General features: G+C 35.6%; 1 protein-coding gene across 4 annotated transcripts; it reads right to left on the bottom strand.

The window, feature by feature from the left end:
• Positions 1-4,389: 4,389 nt before the first annotated feature.
• Positions 4,390-26,522, bottom strand: LOC103713229 (protein TOM THREE HOMOLOG 1-like). 4 transcript variants are annotated; one of them, XR_605044.5, is made up of 14 exons: positions 26,034-26,522; positions 24,493-24,543; positions 22,931-22,964; positions 20,639-20,725; positions 20,472-20,523; positions 15,414-15,591; positions 15,114-15,209; positions 12,624-12,684; positions 9,520-9,584; positions 8,762-8,836; positions 8,588-8,669; positions 5,411-5,577; positions 5,196-5,332; positions 4,390-4,744 (listed from the first exon to the last, which is right to left on the bottom strand). XR_605044.5 is itself a non-coding variant. In XM_008800084.5 (13 exons), the coding sequence occupies exons 1-13, from the start codon at positions 26,157-26,159 to the stop codon at positions 4,721-4,723; spliced, it is 1,098 nt and encodes a 365-aa protein (XP_008798306.1). In that variant the 5' UTR covers positions 26,160-26,522; the 3' UTR covers positions 4,390-4,720. The 4 variants fall into 4 exon arrangements, 2 of the variants coding, with proteins under 2 accessions (XP_008798306.1, XP_088560852.1); XR_015968950.1 differs by lacking the exon at positions 15,114-15,209 and having other exon boundaries at positions 26,034-26,511; XM_008800084.5 differs by lacking the exon at positions 5,196-5,332.
• Positions 26,523-26,771: the final 249 nt, after the last annotated feature.

Below are 26,771 nucleotides of genomic sequence, written 5' to 3'. Positions count from 1 at the left end.
AACTACTAAGAAGAAGAATCATGCTGTCTTCATTACTTTCTAAGGAACAATTCCTGGACTTTTTGTGATCATTTGACCTAGAAGAATTCTTGTTGTTCCATTATCTGGTTTAGGTTTTTGGTGTGTCATTATTTTGTCAGTTCTCTCCTATTTTACGAGCTATAAAGGAGGAATCCATCTTATACATTAGTATTGGTGAGTTTGACAGCAATGGGTTTGTGGTGTTTTGCAAAAAAAACTCCAATTTTAGAGCTGTAGTGTCTTATTGTTCAGTTTCTTCTTCTTGACTGTTCATAATCTATTATTTTGCTTCCATAGTTTATCATATGTTATAAAGTTATGCTTCATCTTTTAACAAATCATTAGTTAACAGTGATGTTATTGGTTTTCTTCTCGCCTAGTAATTGGGAATTTATACCTTGGGTGACTTACCAGCTCTGGAAAATCTGTGGAAACTCAAACCGACAACCTCTTCTTGAGCAATTCCTCACTTTTAAGTGTTGTCTAAGTACCTGCTTTCCCAGACCAGCACAGCACCCACATCCACTCCTGATTTTAGCAACTAAGGTTCTTGATATTGTTTATGCAAATTTTTCGTTTGGAACTTCATTCGATGATTTTTTTTTTTTTTTTTGAATTACTCAATGAGATGATTCTCAATTGGTTGGACATTATAAACTGAAATATGCTCATACAATCCCAATTCAACCGTAGTTTGTTACTTGTAGTTTTAATATATTGTGTTTAAAATACCCGCAAATAATAAAAAAGTAAAATCTCATGCAACTGTCTGCCATTCCATAATGCACACTTTACTTTCTGGTAACTTCAATAGACTTTTTTGGTGAACTTGTGACTTCAAATTTTCAGGACTTCAACTTGCCTAGCGGTTTGATGATGTCCAGTTTTATAAAGAAAAGGCAGAGCACAGACTTCTAGCCATGTCAGCTGAAAAGAATGATGGAAGCTGCCTCAATTGACTCATTTTATTCCATGATTGACCATGATCCAGTGGAAGAATATGATGATTGGGTGGTTGTTAATAAACAAAGAATCACCATTCTAGTTCCTCCTCTATCACCCGAACAGCCTCAAACTGAAATACCAGAAAGTAATCATACCCAAACCAAGTCAAGGAGCAACATTAGGAGAAGCTTAAATATTCAAAAGAAAAACTGTTGGAAGCGGTCCAAAGATGGACCCAAGAAATCAGCTGTGACCCGACCCCTATTGAGACCGAGGTTCCAGCTGATGGTGAGTACAATAAAGCTGCTGGAACACCTTCTGAGAAGAGAATTCAGAATGCTGGTGTCGGAATAAAACCTCAAAAACCTGTTAACAACCTTGTTGCTCTGCTTGAAAATCGAAGCCTGGTTAATGGTTCTGCTGATGTTTCTGGAAACTCATTATTGCAACAGGTATCTTTAATTCATTTTCCCAGTGATGGACATGCTGCAGTCCCCAACAGAACAAGAACAATTAGACCCTCAGGAACAATTGGAGGTGCCCCAAGGCTGCCCGTTGGTGCATTAAATGTTGTGAATCAGCGAATGCGAGCATCGAACCTTGAGAGGGAGCTCAAAGGCTTTGGTTGACTGAGGAATTGGTTGTTCGAAACTATGCATGACAAGCATGCTAAATTAGGAGGAGGAGGAGAAATATTAATTTGCAACATTTTAAGTACCAACACCACCATCTAATATAAAAGAGTAACACCAACATCATCCAAAGACCATACAAACCTTCGAATAAAATCAGAAACATCTACAACAAGCTCTAAGAAGCTCGCATCCTTGAAACACTAACCGGATCTCTCATTCCAGCAACCATCATCGAAGTTTTTAGAGTAGCTGACTGCATCATAACCAAATGCGAGAGGTTTGGAGCAGCATATGCTCTTCCCTTCCTTCAACAATCTCTTGAGGAGCTCTCGCCATCTCCGGCTCCTATCGGTGGCCTCGTGGCCGCCGAGGAGGCGGAAGCGAGGGGAATTTCTACGCACCGGGAACCACGATGGAGAGGCCATGCAGCCTGAGAAGCATGCTGAGCGCCATGGAGATGGGCCGGTCTCCATGTGGTAATTAGTAGCCTTTCAGGGGTGTGAAGGAGAGTAGCTGAGTAGCTCACTGCTTGTTTGGTTGATATAAGAACCGGGGTTGGTATTTTGTTGAAGGCGAGAGGCTTAGGGTAACCTCATGATGGTTGCATGGAATTTAGTGTAAAAAATGGCCATCTTTGCCATTATCCCAATGGGGTGGTGGAAGTGGGCTAGGCAGCTCTTTCACTATTGTCACAAGGATTGGTTAAGCTAAATGCCTCATACCATCAAAAGTTGGTAATGAGTGACTCACATTGTGACACATCTAGCAAATTTGGCTACATGCTTCGAGTCCCACCTGAAAATGAAGTAGGTCCCATTGGGTGAGCCAATTAGGAACCTCTCCCTTGAGTGGAGTCTTAGAGGCCAGACTCCCTGCTCTCTCATCTTTAGACAACAACCAGCACGGTCAAATTATGGCCTATACTCGTGTTATCGTGATGTTCGTGTTTGAGGGAAGACAGCGCAGATCTATATAGATCTTGGATTTCCTGAGAGTATCGTAAATGGCCGGCAGTATGATGATGAACGGTCGTTTCCCTTTTTCTTTTTCTTTTTCTTTTTGGTACAAATGATGTCGAACATGTTAAGCCATTAGTAAACCAACCACACCATGTCAATGAATTGCGTAATATAGGGTGACGCCGTAGCTCTAATGTCCACTGTGTTACTGGCCCAACTAATCTATCGGAATAGTACTAGCATAATTCAAAAATGTCGCTCCAAAGTATCACTCAACGAAGGTAGAGCTTTCTCTTAGTTCAGAAGGAGCAACGAGAATGTCACCATATCATTTGAGTTGCTGAATCATTTCTAAGACTTAATTCACATTGTCACCATTCATTAGCATCCTTGTTTTTGCATGACCAGATTATTAATAAGTAATGTACACTCGGTAGACATTTTACTGATTTTCTAAATTCTGTGATTAATGTTACAATTTTATTGTTTTTTTTTTTTTGGAGCATAATGGTTTAGCTTTCTGCTAAATCAATGTAAAACTTATTTTTTTAGGGCTTTGTTTGTACGTATTAGAAATAGAATATGTTACAAAAATCTCTTTGAGATTTACGTTTATTATACTTACACCCAATAATTTATAAAACCTACACTTATACGCATTTAAATTAGCGGCGTTAGTGATCCATTTACCTCATGTAAAAAGTTAAATTTTTTTCTAAATGAGAAGAGAGATATATACATTTTCTTATATTCTTGGATGGTTGTTATATCACATAAGGTTATTTTAATTATTTTTTTAAAAAAATTTGATATGACATTTGGGTCTAATTTAAAGTAAAAGAATTGACTAACATTTTGTTAAGTTATGAAGTAAAGTATAGGATAAAAATAAACTTCAATAGAGCAATCGTTGGTTTTTCATACTATTGAAATTTTACCCGTAATTTTTACTAAACTTTTGTAATGTACTCTTAGAAATAAACCATGTGTTTGAGAGAAATGCTGCTATATTTTGGGTCTAATTCTATATCTTTAATTAGCCATCATCCTCATATTTGATAGATTAACAATCTTTTATTAGAAGTTTCATCTATGGTCAAGATCTTACAAAAAGTTATTTACAATAAACAACAATTTTGAGGCTTCTCTAACACCTGCATGACTCTTGGAAGGAGGAACAGAACAGTGTTATATTCTTGATAATGGCATTAATGTTTGATAAAAAAAATGGATTATCTCTTGATGTATTTGTGAACTTTGAAAATATAGTTGCATCATGGCAGCATATACACATTCCATAGTGCAAGTTTATGCTAATCCTATGATATAAAAAAAAATGTCTCACAAAAGTGCAGGCAGTTGTAACTCTATCCCAGTTGTTCCAAAGCCACGAGCAAAACAGGATTAGGAGAAGCCACTCTGAAAATAGGCAGGTTCAAGCGTTGCTATTAGTTCCCAGGCTCCCTTAATGGAAGCATGTGGCTCGTGGCAGGTGGGGATCGATCATCTTGCCTTCGAGTCCTTTTCCACAACATTTTGTATTCCTAAGCAGAAAAAGGTTCAATTCCCTATAACAAACTTTTTCATCAAAATAGGACTCGGATTCTACAAATATCCTCTTAATAATATCCCACCATCATCTCTAGATAGATGTTTAAGGATATTATAATTCTTAACAAGCTGAAACAAATATTTTTAAAGTTAGATAGCTTCGGACTAGGTCTGTATTACATCACAGGCTCAAATCAAGCAGTCTGTAAGTCGGTGAACTCGAGACATTGTCAACAGAGTAAGATACTGAAATTAGCACATCAGATCACATCAAAAAATTGGCGATAAGAGCCATTGATCAAATACATTATTAACTTATGTTAAACATAACATCCGCCAAAAAAGTTCTTGGTTAATTGATGACCAAGAACCTGCCTCCAGGGCCTGCCAACATATTACAGTTATTTGCATTCCGACTTGTAAGGAGTAGAATGCTTCCATCTGCCCTCCTGTTACCGTATCCTTGTGATCAATCCCCATAGAAGCAGTGAGCAATGGTGTGATGCCTAAATCAGCACCCTTGCTCTGTTGGTTCGGATAGTGGCAGCTTCAATTGAAATGCTCTGTTTGCATGTAAATCAGCTTAAGAATTACGAGATCACAAGGTTGCTATATGGGGCTTGCTTTGAGAGCCTGCAGTTGCCATATTACAGTCAAAAGTCTGGTGACACTAGGAATCAAATTATATAGATCATCAAAACTTAACAATTATTGACTCGACTGAATTGTTACTAAATATACATTTTTCACATCTAGTAAGGATAACTTTGATATATAAAGATGTACAACTGAAATACAATGGCAGGGAAGTTAAGGAAAAGGCAGCATGAGAGTCATTTTGGGGAATATTTAGAGCAGCAACTGAAAAATGTGAATAAATCATCATCTTGATCAGTCTTAAAACTAAAAAAGCACTGCATAAAGAAAATGCATTCACAGAGAAAGTTATATCATGTCTGTTCAGATGCAATTAGATTACTTAAAATACATGAAAATATTAATCACTTCAATATATTTGCTTTTTGAAAAGAAAGTATTTAAGGCACCAATGTCTCGTCATCAAATAATCTATGAAATGATCAACCTGATTCCTCTCAGACCTCGGGGCTGCATTTGTTGAATTCAATAAGAAGCTATATGTTAAGGGAAATCAACTTGATGGTCCTCAAGGCAGAATATCAGCCATTGAATTTTCATATTGCCCAAGATTCACCAAGAACTCTGCATCTGATGTAAATAGGTAGCCAATCCACTGAATAGGCGAAAAGAGGAAATTTGCCCAGGAGATTGTGGGCGTACCTTATTCTGTGATGATGTGACAGCAGTCCTCCACTGAAGATTATGGGTATCTATTGGACTTTCCCTCATAAATGTTACTACTCTTGATTCTTCTGGTCTATCAGCTGCTGGCTGAGGAGGCAGTTCTCTCATGACCCACAATACAAAACCTGATGGCACTGATGAACCTGCAAGAAAGTTAAAAGGTGAGGTTTGGCAGCATTGTTGTAAAAACAAAAGTTAAGATCTTCGTACATCTTTTGAAAACTATACTTCAAGAAAGTAACAAGGCCATTTTTTAAGGAATACAGTCCACATGTAACATGAGCACATTCCATAAACTGAAAAGTAGACAGATTTTCAGCAAGTTTAATTGCAATTACGAGATGAAGTACAAAAACTATACAATGTTTTGGCTTTAAAGTAATATAACAATCATAGATGGTAGAAAAGTAGTGTTTTGATGAAGCTATTCCACAACTCGGAAAAAAAAAAAAGCGAAATCGATCTCACTACAGCATGCTTCATGCCTCAAATTAAAATGTTTCAGGCATAATGATACATTTAGTGAAGTTGCAAGCTCGATATACTTGACAATGAACTGATGAAGCCAAAAAGACAGCCATATAAATACAATGGAATAACAAGGGCTCCACCACAGAAGCATGAATACCAGAGTAGTTTCATGATCCAAAGGTAAAATGACTTTACCAACCAAACCATGTCCTTTTAACTCAGTCTTTACAAGAAGTTGGATTCTTCTGTAATAATTATCCTTGAAAAAATTGCAAATATGATGAGATTTCCATGTGCATTTAAATTTTAACAAAACAAGAAAGATAGAATCCTCTGGACCCATGATCCCATGCCACATCTCACTCTTTTTCTCTTCCACCATGAATCCCACCTCACGTGCTCCCTTCTCTTTCTTCTATCATCATGAGAACCATCCCCTGGACTTCCCTCTCTTCCTTCTGACGCCCTCCTCTCTCTTTCTTCTACAACTTTGAGACTCACCCCCACAACTTACGCCCGCCCTTCTACCACCATATCCACCATGACATCCTTTCACCCCGTCCCATATCTATCTCTCCTCCATCTTTCAAGTAGTTTGATCCTGGTGCAACATTCATCTTCCTTGCTTAGTGAGTTTATACCCATGTTTGATGAAGAACCAATTAAAAGGGAATGAGAATTTCGTGCCCTTGCCTTTGTTATAGGTAATTGACCATGGTGTCAGATCAAAAAAAGGGTCATATCAGGTAGGCTGGTGGGGCCAAGATGAGATGGGGCAGGGTTGGGTCGTGCAAGTGGAGTATTTCATGGGTTCCCTCGTTTTGGTTGGATCACCAACAATTTTCAACCTAGTATTGGGTCAAACCAAGAATGGTTAAGGTTGTATATGTAGCCTGGCCCAATCCAACCAGACACTTTTGCACCGAAGCTGAAACTAGGCTATCAATTTTTTAAAAGACAGTTGTGGTATGTGGGTGGTCAAGGAACTGCAAAGTGCATATGTATTATGCAACTGCATATGCGGGTATATATGCAGCTAGTATTTTAAATATTTAAAAAATAAAATACATCAAATAATAGTAGCAATAGTTTTTATGCATAATAGCAAATTAACAAGAATAACATCTATTAATATTTTGAGCAATTATTTGAGGTAGTATTAGTGATAGCATAATTAATATATTGATATTATTAATATACATGTATCTGGCCTATGTGAAACCCAAAGCGAACCCAACCATTAGCTTGAACTTGTCAACCATTAGCTTGAACTTGTCTTGTCCGCATAGGCTTGCATAAGATTGGACAAACATATAGTTGCACAATGTTAAAAGGCCTATATATGCAGTCACAGTGATAATTATGCTACATATGCAGTCATACTATGTTAATCCTGCTACATATGTGTTTTCAAAGTGCTAAGCAAACTATACTTTCATTCCATATGCCATCGAACCACATATAGGAGCTACACAAAATATTCCGTATTTTCATTTCATATGTTGTTCAAAGACAAAATATTCCATATTTCCATACAATATGCTCAGGGGACTGCATACGCATATGTACCTGTATGTATAACATATCTTCAAACAAATGCAAACCTAGATGAACACAAATCACAATGGCAACCTGATAACAAAATTCTGCTGAGATGCAGCCCAACCCACCATGGCCTAATTCGTGTACAGGTTGAATTTTTTCTTATGTAGGTCAGGTTCAGGATTGGTAGTTTGGTTAATTGTCGAGTTGGTTCGAATGGTCTCATGTCTGGAAAGTGTTTGTTAGTTGGATCTAGTTGTCTACTGACCCAAAATAACCTGCCAAAGTTGCATGATAACCTAAATCGACATGGTGCATGCTATAACACCCAAAAACATCAGCAATACCAACAGATGCTAATTTGTACAGGTATCAACAAAGGCACATGCTAACAATTCTTTCAAGAGTTGACAAGGACAACTAACCAACCAGGCTGGCATTTTTAAAAATAGTTTTGGCCAGTCTAAGCTGGTACAGGATGCTTTGAGCAACACAAGCCAGTTCAATCGTACCTACTGGTAGAATTGCTAAAGTTGGTATTTGCTACATACAATATTACAACACCTTAAATAAAAACTTTATTTTATCCTCAATTTATTGCTATTTCTTCTTAATTTGTTGATTTCAACTTTTTTAATTATCCATATGTCCAAAACTGATCCTGGCTCACCAACTAATAGTTGTGTGATACCATGACAAATATGGGATTTAAACCTCTCATGATTAAGAATTTGAAAGGTTATACAAATCCAATTGCCATGACCGTTTGGACTAGGTTACAGATGCTAACCTCCCAGAAAGCTAAAGCTGAACCTAAATCTGAGTTCTAATACGGGAGCAAGAATCCATGACATGTAAAATGGCTTATATATATCTCAAAATTATCTCGATTGTGCTTAATATTTTGATACTTTGTCCTTTTAATGAGAAAAATATTTACGTTATGATGTACTTGAGGTATCTCAGAAAAAATTACAATTTGGCACCTTGTGACACTCATAATGTCAAATAATAGAATTTATTATTAAGCATTTTCATATCAGCATTAAGTATGCATGTTTGTATGATGCATGTGTTCGATAACTAACAATAATTGTTTAAATTATGCTTATACAAAAAAAATGCAAGAGAAAGTGTTACCTATAAAGTAATAAAGAAATATTAGAATTGAACTGCTTATGCTGTCCATACGTGCTGAGTGCCAATAAGAAAGCAGCTGCAACTGAAAGCAATACAGAGGCTCAAAATTCAGCAATTGTTGACCTCTGGTGTTGTCTAGGATCTAGAAAAACGTACAAAACCATAAGAACATACCGGAATATTAGTAACAAGGGCTAGTACAGCAGATGATGTGAAACATATGAGAGTGATAGCTGCCAGACTTGCAACCTGCACATAATACCAAAATATGCAAGAAAATTAAATGCTACAAGTCAATGACATAAGAACTCGTGCATGAAACATGCAACGCATTTGCAAAGCCAACTGTATGAGTTATTTTTGAGCCCATTTAAAAAAAAAAGTAACACACATTGACTGCTTGAAACATGTCAGGATTCAAGTGTAAGGAATTCATAACGTAAAATTTGCTAGACATAATCTATTACTGACATGCACAGTGAAGACAGTATGGCTATTAAAAATGCAAAGAGAGAAACAATATTATTAGTTAAAAAATAACCTACAAGGTTACCTCTTTTCTTTAAAAAATTAATACTTATTTTTTGGGTAGTAATAATTATTAACAGTTTAGATGATGATATTTTAAACTGTAATTAAATTTCTTTGTAACGGAACCCTTGTGACCCTACTTTTTTTAATCCTTGACAAATTCTACTTTCCATGACATGTCAGAATCGAATTCCAAGCCTGTCTCACATGCAAGACAGCCAATATAAGAAAGTTAATAAGATATTCTTACTAATCAGTATTGACTAAAGATGCTTATATAGTTACCAATGCACTGATTTTACATGCAGCCTAGTGTCTTCAGAGCGATTTGACAATTCATTAAACAGCATAGAAATAGACTCAATGTGAAAGAAAATAAAGTTAAACTTGAGAATAAGCACCTTCCACATTTCAGTTGAGGCCATCTCGGATCGTATTTTGCTCATTTTGGAGAATAGCAGTAGTCCTTAACATGACCAAGAAACAAAAAAAGACACATAATGAGGTGTTAGAAGCTTAAATCACTAAAAAATGATATCAACCACCTGTGTTTAGAGAATTATCATAAAAAGAGAAAAGCATCATAAGGTGAAAACCATGTCTTATAATCAGCAAATGCATAGATTATTATCTATCATTATATTGACTCCTGGAGATTGGATGTTCAATCATTCACCTATGAAATAGTTAGTGAAAAACAAATAAAAACTTGATCAAATCATGAACCAAGACAGAAGCTAAAGTGTGAAACAATAACTTCACGGATTAACTTTTGACGTAGAAAATCAGCTGGGTCTAATAGTGATAGTGGGTTGTTAGGGTATCATCCTTGGCAGGTAATGTCTTCACTATCAGTTTGTAGTCAAGACAGCAATTACTCTTCATTGGATCTAATGTAGATAAGTTTGTTCTTCTGAAGTCAACAGATAATGCATGTGTAATCAAGATAAAAACTGAAATATGGTGGATGCTTGCACCATATGCCATCTGAAAACAATGAACTGGTGGTCATAGCCAGTCCACAGATTTTGTCCACTTGCTTGACCAGCAAAAATTTATTGAATAATGGAAATCAGCCAAACAAGTGTGCTTCTCCACCCTTGTCGACGATGTTACATTCTGATTTAGTACCCCAAGTTATTACAGGAATGCATGAATTTGTTAGCAACATGAGTGACAAGTATCTTATTAAGAAATAAAAGATATTCATTTGGCGTATGCTAATATGACATGTGAAGCTATGTCATAACGCTTCATGCCAATAGATTGGTTAGTAAAGAAATTAAAAAAAATCATCTGTTGTAGCAAAAAAAAAAAAAAAGAAATTATGATGGCCGATATTTAGATATCAAGTACATTCCTGTTAGGTGAAAGCAACACAACAATTAAATTAAACTTCGTTTCTAGAAAAGTGAAGAAAAAAGAAAATGGTGGCTATATATGTGCCAAACATAGCATGGTTAATTATCATTTTCTCATTTTCATTATTTCCCTTTAACTTTCTCAGCACCAAAAGAGAGCCATAGGCTTTAAAGCACCTTTGTTAGGTTTCCGGCAAAGAGTATACAATACTTTGACATGGTTCCAGATGTTGGACTTATGTATCCATACGTGCCCTTTTTTATAAGAAAAGGATTCTCAATTTAACCTAATCAAATAAACTTATCCAACTGAAATCTAATTCGCAATAGAACACTGGATTGTACTAGGAAAAAAAAGAAAAGCTTATGAATTTTTGTTGCTCAGGTGGGTAGAGTAGTTTTTTTCAAGTCCAACAAGAAGTTACTCTCATCTTACCAAAGAGAACTTTAGGCAGTGGTACAGTTATCTTCAGTCACATCTCAGAGGATTAGATGTGAGGAGTCAATATAATACAACCTTATTCAATTTTTTCAATAATATGATGGGCCATTGGATTATAACCACAGTACCTATTAGCTATAAGTTTCAGAAAATAAAAAGTTAATTTCATAGCTACAGTTATCTTCAGTCACATCTCAGAGGATTAGATGTGAGGAGTCAATATAATACAACCTTATTCAATTTTTTCAATAATATGATGGGCCATTGGATTATAACCACAGTACCTATTAGCTATAAGTTTCAGAAAATAAAAAGTTAATTTCATAGCTGGCCTACAGGTAAAATGTCATCCATTTGAAAGATGCTCTTTTCCCAAAGAGAGGAAGTTTGAGATTATGCATTGGCTTCAAATCTACGCTTCATGGAATGTCCATCATAACTTATAATCTGGATCATTCATTGTCTACCTAAATCAGAAATATTCTGCTTTACCAAAGTAACAAAATGTTCCAAATTATTAAAAGGTCCCAAATTATTCTCACAAAATTTATTAACAAAAATATTAAGCTATTCATGAATTATTCACATATTTTACATTTATTAATGAATGACTAAAGTTAACTCAAGAAACATTCACAAATGACAAATTAATGATGCTACATGTTGTTGTGTCTCCATTGGTGAGGTGTATTCTTTTTCGTTTCTTTGGTGTATCCTCATTACGGTTCAAAAACCATGAACTACCTATGTACCCGTGTTAATATATTCAGCTAAAATTGAGATATTAAGGGTTAAATTGTTTTTGCATAATTTTGTATGAAGGGTCTCACAGAATTCTGCATTAGTTATAATATTTTTTTTATGATGTAATTGTAACTTTGTATGGTCATAAATCTTCGGTCAACTCGGCCCTTGATCTTCATTTTTAAGTTCTTTCAACCTAAAAATTTGCTTTTTTTAGTCGCTGATGCTGAATGAAGATGGTGAAACACCCAATCGGGAAAAAAAAAAAGCTTTTTGGTATATTCTAACTTGCAATACATAAAAATGTTGTTATGACTTCATTTAGTGATGTCACTTAAAACTTTGACAATTTCTTTAATCAGCAAGAAATTTGTCTTTTTTTAAAATAAACATAGTCATTTAGTACTGGTTATATTTCTCCCCCCATCCCCCAAATATACAACTTGTAGTTGGTTCGCATTTTCATGTCCATGCTCTGTACTTTTTTTCAGTATTTAACGAAACATGTTAGAGAAAGTATAGCAATGTACTTTATGTACATACCATAAGCATATATGTTAGCAAGTTGTCCACACGTGTATCCTTTCTTTCTTAAGGATCAACACACCCAAGCAAACTACGGGATATCCATATGTGCTTTATGTGAGTTTCTTGCTTTTAGAGTGATCATTGTAATCACTTGCATATAGGCATTCATTCCAAGACACCTTCCTATCTTGAGTGGTTCTAACTTAATACTATAATGCTCGAGTGAAGAAGCAATTTTCACAAGACCTGTTCATCTAATTGTTTAGAAACTAATATCTAAATGAAATATTACCAAAAAAATAACATAAATTGCATGTAATATGATTCTTTTGAAGTAGTCATTAGCGAATACTGGTCAAATATACAGGTGCCACCTCTAACCAAAAAGAAAAATCATATAGGTAACTGTTTTGACTACAAAGCCGCTCACCATAGCACGCCAAAGCACAACCTAGTAGAAGGATGGCCACAGAAGAGATGAAAAAATAGACCTGCAATACAATAATGTTAAATTAATCAGGAATGACGATATGTTTCTTTCCTAGCTGAGAGTGTAAGGAAATAATAAAAGAGTTCCAGAAGAAACAACTATCTAGGGCATACTATTCATAGTCAGTGCTACACTTGAAAGCAGACCACTCAAAATCTGAAGCTTGGGAAAGACATTTCAAGCAGTAAGTTGATCTACAGCTTTCTGTTCGTGAATATATTATATCTAAAATATATTTGAAATGAAAGTTTGGTGGCATAACATTGCCCAACTAATACATGTCTCCCTGTCTCCCTTACTAACATGAAATACACAAATGTCTACAAATGTGTCTATCACACGTCTACAAATGTGTCTGTTCTTTCTCACTAATTAACAAGTTGTCTAGATTTCTTGCCTTTTAGCTGGACACTTCTTGTGAGCAAAATTTTAGTAGCACAAGCATATACAGCCAAGAATTGTAACAAGTCCAAACTCCAGAGAAAAATCTATGGCATGACCACAAAAAACAGTAAGGATGGAAGAACTTTCCCCAGCAAGGCATACAAAGGAAACAAATCACTATATCCAGACAACATTAATCTTCATTAGATTCTTATCCCACTAGTCGTCCATATATAATACATTTTGGATTGCAGGAATTCATTTAACAATGCATTACAAGATAAGCATGAACAAGATTCTATATGCTAATAACTGGTGTAAGATGCGTTTGGTGGTAAGTGGTAAGATACTTTTAATCAAAATCTAGCGAGATTATTAGGCGCACCTTAACTCCAATATACTTGGGAATAGTTATCTCATGCTTTATTATTGTTCTATTTTATGATTGTTCTATTTTGAATAGGATTAATTTAGAATCCTGTTTTACTTAATCTCTGAATTGACAAAATGCTAGCCAAAAAACATTTAGTTTCCAATGGTCATAGTCTCTTTCATCATGGAGCACAATGAGGGTCAAAAATATTATAATTGTCACTTCTGACTTGCTTATAAAATTTATTATTTAAACACCAAGGCCAAGCTTTCCTATACTAAGCTAGCTAGGATGAACACTTTAAATAAGGAGACAAGAAGCCTTTGTAAGGCAAATTGATTCATCTCATAGAGAGATTTATAATATTTATTCTTCTATTGATATTCTTTTGGTGAGAGATTAAAAAATCATTGCCAGGCAGATTCTATTTTTACAATCGAGCCAAAAATCAGTGAAGTGTTGGTATATAATTCAACTACAGTAAAAAAAAACAATTGTCTGTTGTGCATGCTGACATATTATTAATTATAAAGTCGAAGCTTGATTTGTTGGTTGTTTTTGCTAACTGAGCAGCCGTAGTTGGCAGGATCATATTACATATTGTTTAGCATGAAGTCCCACTATTAATTTGAAGTTGAAAGAATTTGATTCCTAGATGCCCAAGTTGCCTATTTTGAGAGAAAAAAATCAGCATATACAATTCTACACCCTCCAATATAACTTGGAAATCAAATTCTAGATCACAGTTACTTGTATCAATGATAAATGACTCAAAAATTAGCTGTTCTTTGAATGACTGGAGTTACGAACCATATATGGAGCAGATATGTATTGAGATTAATAACTTTATGGTGCATATGAGAGAATAAACAACATAAGACTTCAAAAAATTAATAACTTTTAGGAATCAAAATGTTATGGTGCAGAGGCACCAATAGCAGTATATAGTCGTGCCAATTTATTAGCAGCCCACAGTTCACTGCTTTCACTTACGATTTATCCATCACAACTTCACACCCCAATATAATTACCCTATCCTAGCAGTTGCATTTAACAGCCTATCAAAAAGTGGGGAAAAAGAACTATGATTTCTTCTCCACAATGCATACACTATCAGACTCTTATTTGTGAAATATTTACACTGTATAAGTGGCAACAATGAATTCTTCCAATGAAGTAACTTCTTCATCCACTTTCACTCAACATGGTGCAGATACCTTTTTCCTTGTTCTAAAAAAGGGCTGTTTTACCAGCCAACTCACATTTAAGCACTGATTCCACCAAGTTCAAAATTGGTAAAAGAGATTGCATTCAACAAGATGGAAGCATCAACAAGGTATGCACCATGATTTCATTAGAAGATGTTCCATAGAAAGTAAATGAATAAAATAAGCATGACCATTAGCCTTATTAAAGAAAGCTTTCTTCAGATGGATGTTTAGGAAAATCAATGTACAACATTCTGCTTAGAGGTAAGGTGCTAGATGCACTTTTTAGTTCAAATCATTTGTTGCGACAAACATGCTTAATCAGGAGAAACACAAAACATGCTACTTGTGCAATTTAGTTAATATGGAAAAAGCAAAGTTGTGTCAAAATGAGGGCAAGTACAAAGTACACAACAACCAAAAAATATATCTAGTACAAGAACTGGTAAAAAGCCAAGTCCATACCCTAGCCACGAGTGAAGAATCAATAGGATTGTTGGCTCTACCAACCCAAATGAGGAGAGCAAATGCAATCATAAAAACAAATGTCAGTGCAATCACCTACAAAACAAAAGTGGAAATTAATTTGCACTTGTACATTATGACACTAAGCTAGAGAAGCATCAGTATGTTTATTCTCATATAAGTTGTTTACAAAAGATTCTTCAAAAATAACACCCAACATAGATTTGATACAGTGAAGATATGTAAAATTAAGCAACAGAACCCCAAGAAATATGGTAACTGTGATTATTTTATGATTACCAAGATCACAAATTTCTGTCGGCTTCCAACATGCATAGTCCCGAAAGAACAACATCTCCTCCGACCATCTGTGTGTAATGAACTTATCTTCGTCTTTGACTTTTCCAACAAAGCTTCATTATAGCTACTTTCATCATCTTCTTCGTCTTCATCATTTGCCTGGTGGCACAGATCGACCCTGTAAAAGCATTTTTCTGATAAACATATAGCAGAGTGCTTTCTTTATATGTTTGCAGAGACTTGGGCAGCATTCTGCTTATGGTGCACATAAAATTAATGTTTGGTTCGTAATATAAATATAACAGTGCAATCTTGAATTCTACCAGTTCACAATTTGTAAAGAAATCAAGAAGTTTAACTGCTTCTCAGTCAGGCAACACCAGTGCCCACGTTATTGCAGATGATTTCTGATGCAGACAATGTGAAAGCTGGCAATGTGATATGATTTGATAATAGTTAATATTCAAATTAATATGGACTGCATCGAATGTCAATAAAATTTAACATTTGTTAAAAGGCTAGGCAATCACTTCCATGTTGGCATAATGGGTGAGGTCTACCTTCTTAACAACTGCTATAGTTTTGATACCATGAAAGGACAGTGACTTATCGTTTTTCTAGTTACTAGGATTATCTAGTTAAATTTACCTGATCATATCATATTTCTATTGCTATTTAATCTCTCGTCAAAGGGCATGAGATTCCAAGAGTTATATTCCTCTTATTATTCAATTATTTATCAAAAGGTAACAGATTTAGCAGAAAATGAAATGACAAATGAAAAAGAAGAAAGAGGGGATGAGGAGTTAGCTTGCAATGATGAAAGATAAAAATTGAAACATGGACTCAAATCTTGAATATGTGAGACAAGTTTTTCCATTTATCTTTCAGCAACAAAGGATATATAGATAAATGAAGAATCCAGGCAAGGCCAAAGTAAAACTTTGGGAGGGTGACATCAATAATCAAATCTCTATGTAATATATCATTTCCAGTAATCAATTATATGACTGCTTAGATGATGTCAAATGGAATGGGGCCTCAAATCTTTGATATGTAAAAAGAGTCCTATTTATTTCATTTCTCACCTGCTAGAGTTTGTTTTCCAGCTTGTATAAAGCATGTATGAATCTGAGAAAACTAACACAAGGTTAGCTAAAAATTTCAGGTTAGCTAAAAGTTTTTGACTGCGACAACCCAATTGCAGAACTCAATAGAGGGACATGCGAATTAGGGTTTTCCATTCATATTAGTTAGTTGTTAAAAGGAGTTTTACTGCATAAATTCAAAAGAGGACGGAAAAAAGCAGACTAGCCAATTTTCAAGAGATGACGATTTTGTGACTTCACCAATGCCAATAAAGGTTCTAGAGATGGTTGCATTAACAGAAACTTAACAGAGATGATCAAGAGGGTTCCATGAACTCATTCTTAAGATTACTAGGGATTCTCTGTAATATCTAGGGCAAACTAGCAAGAAAACCTTGTACATTAGTCTGTATTTTTTAAGGTCATGTTGAAGAGAAAGCTACAATCACACTATTAGGTCTACAATAATTTCTCCTACATGTGGGGTCTACAACGAATCTATCCAATGCAAGATTCTTATCCAAGTTTCCCAATCTCGGTATCGGGCCTGTACAGGGACCATGCTGGTGCAGCATCAATACATATGGTATGGGCATCGATATGGCATACTGATTCTCGGCACATCTCCCATGCCGAATCTCGGTTTAGTACTAGTACGGGCATATGGTATGATACACCTGATATGGGGCAATATGCACCAGTTCCGTGAACCAAGTTTTTATGCTTAGCGTCTAATATTTAGGTTCTTAACAGGAATCTACATGTTTGTTTTTAGGAGAGATTGGTTGGGTTTTAGAGAATTCAAGCATTTTGGGGTTTTCGTCTCTAGATTCTAAAAGTTTCGGTGGGCCTAAAGGAATACAACTAGTCATGCCCTTGTATACAATTATGGGAAAAGCTCCCTCCTCAATGGCTTAAACTTTACACTGACGGCTTTACATCCAGAAGTTGCTCTGGCATTGGCGGTATCATTAGAAATAAGTGGGGTGACCCTGTTCTTTCTTACTCCAAGCAGCTGCCGGATAAATCTATGTCCTACTTCATGGATTCGTTCGAAAGCGAAAGAAAAGACCAGAAAATGTTCTAAGGATTGGGCAGGATCTAAAGGAACCCAGTCACAATAGGCCTTCATATTTGAAATTCTACGAGTCTATGTGACTCAAAGAATTAGCTTCTCTTAGATCTTGATCATTAGTTTTCAAGAGAACCGACTAATTCTTAAATTTTTGCTTCGAAAGTTGGATGGTATCCAAAGGCAACTAACAAAACTTCCTGATAATTCTTTGCTATCTTTCCTTCTTTTCTACTTTTACAATTCAATTGTATTCTCCTTTGTTTTCGCATGCCCTCTCTCCATCAAAGTAAATTGATATGAAAACTGAAATAGAAAGCAAGTGATCACTATTTCCTATGGAAAGACAAAGAAATTGATGGCAGGCAATTCAAAGAAAGGATTGGCAAGATAACTAATGGAAATAAATATTCCTTTGTAGATTAAAGGATGTTATTATAACTAAAGTTATGGGTGTGAGATTCATATATAATGGAAACAAGTTCTATCAATGATAACAATTAGCCTATAAATAATGAAACAATGAGACTCATAAATTGTGAAATAAGATTTCTTGAATAGCACCATGGAATTCATGAATGCAAAGCTGTCAAAGGTTCCAGGTGAAGTAAGGCGCCAACATCTCTTAGAGCCTAGATGCATGGGCAAAATTATAGATATGCATATAAATAATAATGCATACATGATTCTAAATATATTTAACAATGAAGTATCATTTTATGAACACAATACAAAAAAAAAGTACTGGGATTCAGATTTATACAAATACGAAGGACATGGCATGTTCAGTGCTGCAGCTGCAGCAGCAGCTGAAAAAGAGGAGGAGGAGGTGGAAAAGGAAGAGGAAGAGCAGGACCAACACCAGCACCAACAGCAGAGGAGGAGGACAAGGAGGAGGAGGAAGAGGAGGAGAAAACGAAGAACAACAGTCAAAAAATGGGACTTCAGTCACCTATTTCACACAGAAGCAAGGTCCCCTGTTTCACACAGAAGCAGGGACGCCCCGTCCAAAGAATAGGAACAAGAGAAAGAAGAAAAAGTTCACACAACAGCAGCGCCCCCTGTTTTTCCAGAGAAGCTAAAATTTATCTTATCAGCACAACACACAAATAAAAAAGAATAAAAATTTATTGGAAATGCTAATGAAGTAGGGGTGATCTTTTTCTTTTTTAGGGGCGCAGATGCCATGTGAAGAAGAAGAACTGGTAGATGGCTAGATGGCTTTGATGCTGTCGCACAGGTAAGAGGGGAAGCCTGGCATACCAAACTTTAGAGCTCTTTTAAACCTTTTGGAGTTCCTCTTTACTCCCTTGTCCCTTACCAAACCAACCACTTCATTAATTTCTCTTGGTTTTTTAATTGTAGAGCTTTGATTAATGGCTGAGATTATTCTTGCAGATCTAATCAGGAGATTAAGCTTTATTTGAGAAGGCATGCCTTTTTTGCACCTTAAAGCCTCAATGAGATGAATGCCTTTGAGGCTTTTTGTGTGCCTCTTTAAAGGGGCTTCACCTCACTACAAGCGAGGCACTTCGGGTGGGCTTCGCCTGTGCATCATTCCTAGGCGTGATGGAGATACACCTTTGACAAACGAGCATGAATGGTGGATATTTTTTTAAAAAATGCAAGGAGTAAGTTTTCTATATTAATATGAAAGGCAAACAAGTTTTTTACTAATTGTGGAGGTGGCTCCATGAATATTCCAAGTGGATTCCAAGAATAATTGAGATGGTTGCATGACAATGAGGATGGCTTTTATAACGTGAAAAGATATCAAGATCAAGGTGAAAATGGACTTTTGCTGGCGAAGGAAGATGGTTTAGATATTTGGAGGTAATTCAAAGTGCTGATATTTTGGATAATGGTAAAAAAAGGAAATGGATTAATGGGAGATAAAATAGAATGTATAAATAGGAAATGGGAAAATATATCAAAAAAAAGAGATAGTACGGATAATTTTTATCTCTTTCCATTCTTTTCCTTCTTATCATTTTTTCCATTCTTTGCATTGCTTTCAACTCTGACTTAGAGATAGCAGATTTTCAAGTTACTCCTATGTCTATGTTAGCATCCTATCTTATAACAGGCATTAATGGGGAGATAAGAACCAACTACTTTCTAGTTTCACTCACTTTTTCTTTTCCGGAAGATGCCTCGATGCAACCCCCTCTTCCTAATGTGAATAAATGTGGTGCCCTCCTCATCCCTCTCGAAGTTGTATATTTCCTGATATTATTTTCTTTCTTTTGTTCCCCATCATCTTTATTTTCCATTCTCTTCTTTCCTGTTTCCTTAAAATACCATAGGGGAAATTGTGGATGAAGGGGAGCATATGCACAGCTCGTCACAACACACTAATATTCCTACAAAGAATATGAACTACATATTGAATAGCTTTGTAGTCCTCATTGTTTATGTTTGATAGTTTAGATGCATAGATACATAAGCTGCCTGAGGAAAGAAGTCCCTATCATTCTCCTAGGCTGCAAGATTGGGTTATATTCAGTTAGATTACATTTTTACAAGCAAAATAGAATGTAATGTACAAATACAGTATGATGGAAGCTAATGTTATTGACAGAAGGTTCAAGAAAATGGATCAGAAAAGTGAAAGACATGGATTTACAACCAAGTCTACAGTCTCAATACCAGCACGTACACTGGTACCTTAATTGGTGTGGTATTGGTAGTTTGGTACCGTACCAACACATGGTACAACTGTTGGTGCTGGTAACAAAATTCAGATATTGTACCGTACCTGTACAGTAGGTATCAAGGGACACAATGCTACCACTACCTTACTGGATAGTACTGTACTTCAATCCATGCATGCAACTAAAAAATATATAATAACATCTAGTAAAAATTACTACATAAAGAAACACGGTGAGAACTTACCAAAATGACAAGAGCAGAAGGAATGCAGCTAGAAACAAAATTTCAGGACAAGCTGCAAAGTAATAATATTACTAATTAGATTGTTGATGTGTTCTTGAATGCATAAGTTTACGGGAGTTTGTGGAGCAAGCCCAGAAAGAAATCACTAAAGCACTGAGATGGCATACCCATCAAGAAAAACCCACAACCGCGTGACCAGCACGGCCAATCCCCACAAGTAGCAAAAGGAGTAAAGATGAAATATGTCAAGTAACCTGTTACAGAATTAGCAGATGCTATTAGAACATATGGTGTAATAAAGGTGGGTATCACTGACAATGTATAACTAGACCAATGAATTCCGAATAGCCTGGAAGCTATCAGCTGGTACTATCAAATAGACTTTCAAAAAATTCTAGTATAAAGCAAACAAAGGCAAAATAGCAAAGATGTATTTTATAAAATAATCTTCCCTTCTAAAGAAAATAAAGTAATGTTGTGTTTACTACCAAATTAAAAGCATATTGAGGTCATTAAAAGTTACAAGGACAACTGAAAAAAATCCAAAAAGAGATATGCCAGATGAGCAGTCCGCATGCTGGTAAATGCAATAGCATTGTACATACTCTTTATCTAGCAGCATACTGTCCCGCACAAGGTTTATGGGTATTGTATCTATAGAGAGTGACCATGATGGTCAGATCAATATTTATTTTCAAGACAACAGAAGCCAGCTCCTTAGTTTCTACAGTTTTGGTTTGGTTGTTGTTGATGGAACGTTAGTTTTTCTCTGAAGTTCTCATGGTAAGTAACAAAGAAACTAAGTTCAAAGTAACATATTCCATCAAAATTATAAATCAATAAGTTGTTTCTTCTTCTTTAGGAAATTTATACTAAGATCTTCCCCTGTTCATTCTTCCTTGCTGCCTTTCCCCAGCAATGAAACATATTGTCATTTCCTGGTGGTGTGATAGAACAGCTTTAAATGCGTTCTTACACTCCCAACAAATATACATGTTTCGAAATAGAGATGCTAAAATAATTTTAACATAGTTAACTAGGAACCATGTTGTTTACATAGGTTGATGGAGCTTTTTTTGAAAAAGAAAAATCCATTAGTGTACATTCATTAAGAATTATTAGCCTGTATTGCTTCTGCTGCAATAATATCAAAATGAGTAACCCAACTATTAACAAACAACAAACTTGCTCAACCAACTTGTGACTTTAGTTAATATAATCCTAAAGCTTTCATTTTAAGGTATTTGCAATTTGTAGCACATCCAAATGCACATGCTGACTGACATGCACCTTTTAGTGGGCCTAAGAGTCATAATGAAGCCAATTTAAACTCTCTCAATTGAACCATAGTTTCATCAGCCATCAATATTAAAAACTTAATACCTAGTTACAATTTTAGAACTCAATTGTTATATGATTTAAACTTTGCACTGGAACTATTTGGCATATATTATTTAATAAAACATAACTCACCATAGATGTCCAGTGATCCATATTTGATTAAGTGTAATAGTAAAATGCATATGTTAACTGGAGCGAGGAAAAAAAAGCAAAATGTTCATGTTAATTGTAAAAAGAAAAAAATGTACTACATATACTAATGAGATTCGCATCTTTCAGCTATCACTATCGTAGTAGTGCCTATTATGAGATTGTTAATCAAACACTGCATCAATATAAAAATTAAAATTACAAGAGCAGTAGCAACTTCCATGGAGAAAAATATCAAAAATATTATTAAGCTTTATTATTTATAATATTAAGAGAACTAACATATTTATTTATGTCACAAGCAATTCCAATAAACCTTATAAATTACAGTCAAATCCTTATACTGTTGCAAATTATTTGTTTTCAAATTGTTAGCATCTACACTCCCACACACTCTAGGTGGGCCATAAATTCAGCTGATAATTGTCAAGATGCAATAAATCATATTTCACCAGATTCTAGAATGCAGCTATGAAAAAATATAGGCAGTCTATATATAGCTTTATAAAGAGACTGATTTTTCAGAAAGCTATGACATGAGCATCTTCAAGGTTGCAGCAACTCGTGATACTGTCTTGTATAGCTTCATGCAGAAAGAATATCTGGAATCATCTATTAGATGGACTAAGAATAGAATGGAAACAATTTTACAAAAATTAGACAAAAACAAATTAAGTTGACATCACAAAAGTCATCAGATATTTTAAAAATTGCAACTTCACATGAGACTACAGAAACGAAGCGACAAAAAATACATTAAGCTGTTGCGAGATTGGTGGAATATACTAGGGATGAGTTTACTATTAAAAGTAAAATATGTGACCGTGTTAAGAACTTTTGAACAATCTTATATGAAGCTAGTGCTGTTGAAAGAATGATATCATAGTTAGCATGTAAATAATATATAAAGCACAAGATTCCTGAACATCAGGAAAATAGCATTCTATACATCTTAATACTTGTCTCACCTAAGTTGTATGACCCAATCATGAGATGGAAAATCTGCAACACAGCAAGCAGTTTCCGTTAAAGATTAAAAGACAGAATTTATCAATGCAGCGGAATGCATAAAAGAAACAACAGCACATTCAACATACAATGGTGAATGTACAAAAATCTATACTGCCATCATATGGAAAGTAGATCGATGTGTCAAAGATTTTCCTTTTTATTAAAAAAGGAAGAAAACTCAAAAGTATACATGTTCTTGGCTATAGTAAATAAGACTTATAATATATCAGACAATGTACATGTTTTTAAGTACATATTTTTTTTAAATAACACCATCTTTCTACATGCTTTTTTTAAAATCAAGTAGTTGGCTGGAACATGGCTTGCATATCCAGGAAACCATATAAATTTGATTGGCCAAATCTTTCATTGTCACAAGGTATCAAGATGGCATGTTTCACTGCAATTTCGGATCTTACTATAACAACAAGACCAAAATCAAGCATCAACTTATCATGGATTCAATAAGTACTTCTCGATCGTGAACCTACACAAACTGATTAAATAACATGACAAAGAAAGAAATACAAAAAGGACTAAAACATCTATGTGTCATTTTTTATGTTTACTGTTCTTCAGAGTTCAAAACCACAAACATTACACCAGAAGAACATTAAGCACTGATTATATAGCCAGATATTCTCTCTTGTGATTTCTACAAGCACAATCTACAGAATTTTACTCAAATTATAAGGAGAAAATGAATTACTGAGACAAGCAATTTAGGATCTGCTCAAACATATAAGCAGATACTAAAGTCAGAAGTGTTTGAGTACTATAAACTGCCAAAGTCACTGTGATGCGGTACAGATGATTTAGAGTAGAAAATATGAATAGAAAGGAGAAGGGAGGGAAGTTCAGGAGTCCACCTGATGTCAAGACAAAGTTTTCATTCCAAAATACTCTAACTCAAACAGTAGATATGGGGGTGCCATATATAGCCCCCTATGCAACTACCCATGATCCCCACAAATGATCATGTAACTACCCATGATCCAACAACATCATGGGTCACTACACTAGCCAAATACAGTCATACAAGCCAGCAACTAATAAAAGACGAAAATACATAATAAATAAATGAAAATACACAAGAAAATAAAACTAGGGTGGCCGAAGTGCTATGCACGCCGGCGACGCCTATATACATGCTGGAAACGGTGGTCTGTGTCCCCACCACACTGCTTTAAATTTGATCGGCCACTTAACAACAATGGAAACTTAAAACACATCTTTTTTTATTTTTTTGGTGAAAACGGCAATTCATATAGCTCTAACATGAGTATATCCTGCCAAGTCACAAGGAAAAACACATCTTTGGTTCAACCAACTACAAGTAGAAATGATCATTTAGAAAGGCAGTGAAAAATGATTGAATCAAAATAAGTTAACCTATTTCTATATATCAGATTCTACTAATATAGCAAAGTATGATGATTGCTCCATCTAAACATTAAGTAACATAAAACTTAAACGACAGAGTTGGATGATATGTGCCTCAAGACAATGTTTCACTTACCTTTTGGCGAGTCCAGCCAAGTTGTTGATTGCGTAAGTGGATTCTTAATAACTAGCATAAACAATAAATACATTAGTATAACTAATTCATAATGAGCAAACATATAATTGTAATAGGACACCAAAAATTCCACTTTTTACATTGAGTACTTACATTAGAATGTAATAGAAGTAAGAAAAGATGCATTAGACATATCTATTCCATATTTCACATCACTTAAACAACTGCATCAGGTTTCAGCAAATGATCTTTAATGCACTGAGATTCATTTAAGCACAAAAGGCTGTTCATTAGACATATATACTGGGCTCATATAGAACATATAACTAATGATAAACTCAAAGCACTGTATAAGCATCCAATTGACATACAAACCAGCACCGCTGATTTTATCTTACTTCAGCTCTACAAACATCACAATCAATGGTTCTTGTCAAAACCACAACCTGAAAAATCACAAACACCTTTAATTTTGTAGCCTATGAAGATCTACTTCTGGGATATACAAAGTGATAGAAAAAGTACCTCTCCCCATATAGAACCCCTAGCAAGACTTCCCTATCTTTTCTTACAATAAGCATACCACAAAAGATTACTATAGCCATTGTGGAGTAGAGAAAGGATTGTGTTTATGAATCCTAACTTTCTATAGACATTGTGAAAGTGCAAACTTACAGAGGAATCCTACAAAAAAATCAGCCAAAGTGCAAATTACTGAACTAAAGCATTAAGGGAATCCAAATGCCTGTTTAAACTGCTATACTAGTTATGGAAGGAAAATAGAAAGGACTGAAAAAAATCCTTTAGAATCCATGAATGTTTTGGCATAGGTGGGTATTGCAAGGAGTAGACACACAGTGCTCTCACAAAATCTATCCTCGATCCAAGTGCTTTGCTAGTTAAACACACTCCCTGTGGAACACTAACTGAAATGGAAGAGACAATAGATAAGCCAAGATTGTACCAAAAGTAGGCAGCCATTAATGATCTTATCCATATGGTTATTAAATTCTATAGTAGACACTATTGTGAAAACCAATAAGAAACAAACAGGGAAGTTGCTGTCAAATAACAGCTCAGGTGGAAAATATTGGCATTGGTACAAGCTGAAAAAGGTTAGTTTCTGGTAATATGAATCTTTCTTATTGAATGTGCTTGTGAAAAAAAAAATCTCCAATACCTCTTCCTCGTATTTAAATTTCTTTACGTTCTTTTCTCCTTTTCTTATTTTTCTTTCGGTTATAAGTGGTCGGCAGACTGCAACTTAGGAGTTCGGCAATTCAATAGAGCAGAAGAACCATTATTTTGGTTGGCGATTACTAATTTAATTGCTCTGCACTTTGGAAACTTAACAAGATAATCACTTTAATAACATTCAATTCATGATTACTGCCGTTCCCCACAATTTCCCAGATTAGAAAGAACAAGAAAACACCATGGCGGAAAACAAGGAGGATAAATTTAACGAGTTCTTGCTCTGCATCGCAAACAAATCAAGAAAACAATTAAAAGAAGCAAGAATCAACCAGAAAGGGGTCAACCTGCAAGAAGGCCACGATTGCGATGGCCCCATCAACGATAGCAAGAACAGCGTCGACCGCCACGATTGCCAGCGGCAGGCATCTCCCACCACCCAGCCCGCCCTTGGCTCCCCCGCCCCGCAGCATCTCCTCTTCCAACCCAGGGAGAAGAAAAGGGGCATAAAAGGATCACCAAGAACGCCCTTTTCTAGAAGTAATCTTGTACTCCGACAACCAGAAGGTATCGATTTCGACCTAAAAATCGAAACTTTCGAAGCCCGTTGAGTCGCCGAGCCGTGGCGCTCCTATTAGGGTTTCTTCGGATGGCGGTGTGTTTGGATTATAGTTTTGAGAGTAGCGGAGAGAAGGATGAGGAGGATTGCGGAGGAGGAGGGGGGGGAGGAGGAGGAGGAAGCCTGAGTCAACGAGTGGAGGGGTGGGGGGAGATGTCGGATGCGGCCTTGGCGGTTGGCGGATCTGCGGTTTTGACCCAAACAACGCGATAATCATATAGCAACCAAGTTTTTATAATACTATAAACCATTCAATTGAAAGTTTGCAATTTTTTATTATCAATACTAATTAGAGAGAGAGAGAGAGAGAGAGAGAGAGGAGGGGGGGGGGGGGGGGGGGGGTGGGCGGGCGGGGGGAAGGGAGAGAGCTGTGCACAATAAAGCAATGTATTTGTTATCCATACCATTTAAGGAGAGTGAATTGTGCTTCCTTTTTTTTATATATATAACAGGTGTTTCATACATT

The sequence above is a fragment of the Phoenix dactylifera genome, chromosome 9 (assembly GCF_051530095.1).
Source record: "Phoenix dactylifera cultivar Ajwa chromosome 9, Ajwa_hap1_PhDact_Kaust_v1.1, whole genome shotgun sequence".
Lineage (NCBI taxonomy): Eukaryota > Viridiplantae > Streptophyta > Magnoliopsida > Arecales > Arecaceae > Phoenix > Phoenix dactylifera.
Note: the sequence above shows the minus strand (reverse complement) of the source record. Positions and strands in the feature narration are given on the sequence as shown.